Genomic DNA, 4,706 nt, shown 5'->3' with positions numbered 1-4,706 from the left:
CAGTGCAAAGTGTTTAAAAAAAATAGTGTCAAATATAGATACTCCATAGGGAGACTACATGTGATCATAAAAATAATTCCTTCAAAATCATAAAAAAGGGGCATAATATCACTCCATACACACGATTATAAAAAAAAAAAACAACAATGGATAATCAACCCAACAGATAAGTGATAACAGGAAAGTGACCCGAGTCTGTGATAATCTGCATGCACTTGACAAATTAAGTTTCCAGAAAAAGGTAATGGAGTCCTGGGCTGCTCCTCCAAAAAGGAACCACATCCAGAAATGATCTAAAAATAAAAAAAATTGAGACGCACACACGATCTAGCTCGTTACCAGCCATCTGTCAAGTACGAGAGAGATGTATCCACAACACAAAAGAACATCGGAAGGAAAATGCTACTCAAATTAGGTTCACTATACTTTAGTCTCCATTGTTTCGAGTGTTGTCAGGAGAAATTACCTACTCAGTTCATTGTAATATCGCTCTCTAAAGCTCCAAAAAGCGTGATGCGTGAAGATGTCACAACAGCAAGGCATCAGAATGGCTGACATCAGTAACCCAACGCGTTTCAGCCCAGGGCACACTAAACAGTGGAGGCTATTGAAGGTATGGTGAACCCGATTTGATTAGCGATTTCCCTCACATATTCGAGTGGATAATGGATACATCTCTCTCCTACTTGGCAGACCGCTGATAATCTTGGTCTTGTGTTTCTTATTGCAATATTGTATTTTATACCTTGTGTGTATGGGCATTTGTCTCTGGTCATATTACACGTTTAAAAAAAAAAAAAAGATGGTATTTTTACTTTATGAAGAGTATGCTTCTCAATTTAGTTTGATAAAAATGGCCCGTGTCAGTGGAGCAATTTTAAATGACCATGGTAAAAACTCGCACAGCACACGTTTTCTCCTGATTTACCCACATGTAGGAATCTGACACAAGGGGACCTCTCTTTGTCTTGACAGACAGCAGCTTTTTTTTTTTTACGATGGAGCTTTCAGTAAAACAGATGCACTTCAGGAAAACTGCTGAGATACAAACTGCATGAGAATATTCATTTATTTCACACACAAGCCAACATTACAGTAATGTTTACAATTTCTGTTTTAACTTTGGTAACATCACCATTCCAACAGCCTGATTGAAGTTGGTATTTTTGTGTTCTGGCCCAGGCTCACTGTAGCTAAAGAGTAGGAACAAGCAGTTAAACTCGTCCCCTTTTAATGCACAAGGAGTCCTTATTTTCTGTAACTTTATTGGAGGGGGTAAACAGAAAGCATAAGGGAACTTGGAGGTAGCATATATGAAGGGAAGGTGAAAAAACAATCCTTTGTTCTGGGGAAACCAGTAAGAGTTATGTGTAAGCAGGAACGCCAAATAGCAGGGGGAGGAGGGGCAGTCCAACTCACAGAAGAGTAAAGAGGGTTCCCAGGGCAACAGGCGATGAAGCCAGGAAAGGGAGTTACATAGTAACAACATAAACACTGAAGAGTGATAGCAGCCACAGAACAGGGAGAAAACCATACAGAGGACAGAACATTCTGTAAAACTGAGAAAAACAAACCAGATTTGTATCACGGGGGAAATCAACATTTAGAATAAAGTCTGAATCAGAGTCAATATCAGAGTTATTTCTGCTTCCAGAGATTCTAACATTGATGCATGACTAGAACGCTAACGTAAGGGAGCTGTACTTTTATAAAAAGTACCCCCTCATTTCTGTATAGTCTGCGTTATGCTCTCCGTGCCAAACGAGTCAAAGTCCAGGCTAATGTCCTGAGCGCTCCTCTCGTGGGCATTGTCGAAGCTGTTCTTGCCGTGCAGCTGTTTCAGGTGTTTCCTCAGCACGGGCTTATGCGCAAACACCATATCACAGTAGTTGCATTTGTGTGGCTTGTCTCCACTATGCAGGTTGAGGTGATCCTGCAGGGAGCATTTCTGGGAGAAAGTTTTGCCGCATATCTTGCACTGGAAGGGTTTGATCCCAGCATGCACACGCATGTGCCTGTGCAGGTTCCCCTTTTGCGTGAATGTTTTCCCACACACCAGACACATGAACAGTTTGTGCATCTTTAAATGGTTTGCATAGTTTTCCAAGTGGCGGAAAACTCGGGTGCACTTGGGACACTGATGGTGCCACTGGAGAACCTTGTCTGCAGTCCTGCTACTGGGGCCAAACATTTCCTTGGCTGAGGGCCACATGTTGTCACTGCTGTTATCAGACACTGCGTAGCTGTGCAGCAGATTGCTGTCCGTTTCTCCGGCTCGGTTCTCCACAGTGGAGTTGATCAAGGAGTGCTGTGGTTCTAGCGAGTGCTGGGCTGCTGGTTCCGAGGATACAAACTGGCTCTGACTTACTTTGTTTTTGTCACTTGACGCGTCACCGATAGACTCCACCTTGACAATCTGGATGTCGCTGTCCTCGTTATCCAGGCTGTCCTCGTTATCCAGGCTGTCCTCGTTATCCAGGCTGTCTTCAGAGGGGGCGACAGCTGAAAAGTCTTGAGGCAAAGTGTCCTCTATCTCCTCTTTTTGCTCTATCACATGCTGAGCTCCCTTGCACTCCTGGACGCCCTCCCCCCCCTCCGCTGACTGCCTGGGTTTGATGAACTTCCACAGTGCCTGCATGCACTTATTAACCACAACACTCATCTGTAAGAAGCTGGCGGCCGTCAGGTAGTTGATCAGCTCCATCTCTGGGAACTCCAGGACACCGGTGTAGCAGGACAGCAGCAGCTGCTTCCCGGCCTCCGAGCTCTGCAGGATGGATACCCGCACCTCCTGGGAATCACTCAGCAGGAACTGGTCCCTCAGATAGGGTGACCCAGCAGCAAACACCACCCTGTGCCCTGGCACCTCCAAGTCATCGATCCGCACGGTGACGTCGCAGAACTTGTTCTGCTCCCGCAGGGTGTTCATTCGCTCCAGCATGGAGTCCCCGTGGATGTCCAGTTTGAAGTGCAGGGTCCCCGGTCTGTCGCACATCTTGGGCTGTACAGCGCACAGACGGAATATGGAGCAGGCCCATGTACAGCAGTGCCAAGTATCACAAGTGCAGCATGTCTGACATCACGGGACCTGGGGTGGGGGCAGATACAAATGTGTGTACAACTCTGCATACACCCGAACCCCCTCCCCCCAGTGTGCCCCCGCCCCCGATACTCTCCCCTTCCTTCCCCCAGTGTACCCCATGCACCCCCTGCTACAACCCTTCTCCCCCCTGCTACTATTCCCTCCCCTTCCACCCCCACTACTCTTCCCCCGGTGCACTCGCAGCTACAACCCTTCTGAGTTCTGACCCTGCTACTCTCCCCACCCTTCCCCCATGTACGTCCACTACTCTCCCCCTTTTCACCTCCCTGCTACAACCCTTCTCCCCCATGCTACTCTCACCCCTCCACTCTACTCTCCCCGGTGCACCACTTGTTACAACCCCCCCCCCCCCCCGGTGAACCCCTGCTACGTTTCCCCTCCTTCCCCTGGTGTACCCCCGACACTCTCCTCTTCCTCCTTCCGGTGTAACTACCGCCCCTACTCTCCCCGCTGTACCCGGACACGCTCTCCCCCGGGTGCACCCAGGTTACGCTCCCCCTCCTCCCCCCGGTGTCCCGCTGACGCTCCCTCCCCTTCGGTGCGCCCCCTGACATTCTCCAGGTTTATCTCCCGGTGCCCGCTCACCCCGCACAGCCAGGGGAGTCGCGCCGGAAATGACGTGTTTGGTAAACGGCGCCCCTGCGTCATCCTGTGAGACGAACCCGGTCAGTCACCTGCTCCCAGGGGGGGGTCATCAACATGTGACAAGCATGGGCCTGTGAAATGAACGTGTAACACATGTGTGGCTCAACATGTGACCAATAAACTTGACAGACATGCCTGTGTGAGATCAGGGTATGATAGACATGCTAATGTGTGAGATCAACATGTGCCAGACATATTTGTGATAAGTAACACGTGTACATGTGTGATTAGCATGTGACAGGTGTACATGTGTATGATGAACATTGCATGGGCGGGTGTATGTGTGATCAACATGGTGAAAGTGTGATAGACATGTATATGTGAGATTAACGTGCGACAGGCATGTATATGTACGTGATCAACATGTTATGCACATGTTTGTGTGAGACAAACATGTCAAATGTACGTGTGAACAAAATGTGACAGACATGCACATGTGGAAAAAACACTTGTGTGATGCTCAAAAAAACACATGGCAAATCTTGCTGAACTAGCATAGAAGTAAATAAGATCTTCAATGGTGTACCCTTCCAGTAACTAGAGGTATATGTGTCTGATCAATATGTGACAGACATGTACAAGTGTGTAATGACACACCTATGAACATGTGTGTGGTGTAGATGTGGCACATGAATGTCTGAGATCAATATGTGATAGTTATGTGCATTTGTGTGATCAACATGTTATAGATGGACACAGGCACTGCAGATTTTCAATCATGAAGAATGTATTGTGCTATAGAAACACACAGAGTGTTTCTATGGCACAATACATTCTTCATGAGTCAAAATCCGCAGAGCCCGTGTCCATCTATTGCATTGGATACATTGGTTGATTCGCAGGTCTTCCCTGAGACAAGGAGCACCGGTAACTGTATCAGAACTTATTATTAGTTTTTTGGTGTGCAGCAAACATCCTGATTTTTTGCAAGATCAACATGCAACAGTCCCCCTGTGTA

At 47.4% G+C, this 4,706-nt stretch overlaps 1 protein-coding gene across 1 annotated transcript; it reads right to left on the bottom strand.

The window, feature by feature from the left end:
* Positions 1–1,055: 1,055 nt before the first annotated feature.
* ZBTB26 (zinc finger and BTB domain containing 26) lies at positions 1,056–3,834 on the bottom strand. The gene is made up of 2 exons (XM_075579346.1): positions 3,689–3,834; positions 1,056–3,088 (listed from the first exon to the last, which is right to left on the bottom strand). The coding sequence occupies exon 2, from the start codon at positions 2,993–2,995 to the stop codon at positions 1,724–1,726; it is 1,272 nt and encodes a 423-aa protein (XP_075435461.1). The 5' UTR covers positions 2,996–3,088; positions 3,689–3,834; the 3' UTR covers positions 1,056–1,723.
* Between the last annotated feature and the right edge of the window lie 872 nt (positions 3,835–4,706).

The sequence above is a fragment of the Ascaphus truei genome, chromosome 21, assembly GCF_040206685.1.
Source record: "Ascaphus truei isolate aAscTru1 chromosome 21, aAscTru1.hap1, whole genome shotgun sequence".
NCBI lineage: Eukaryota > Metazoa > Chordata > Amphibia > Anura > Ascaphidae > Ascaphus > Ascaphus truei.
Note: the sequence above shows the minus strand (reverse complement) of the source record. Positions and strands in the feature narration are given on the sequence as shown.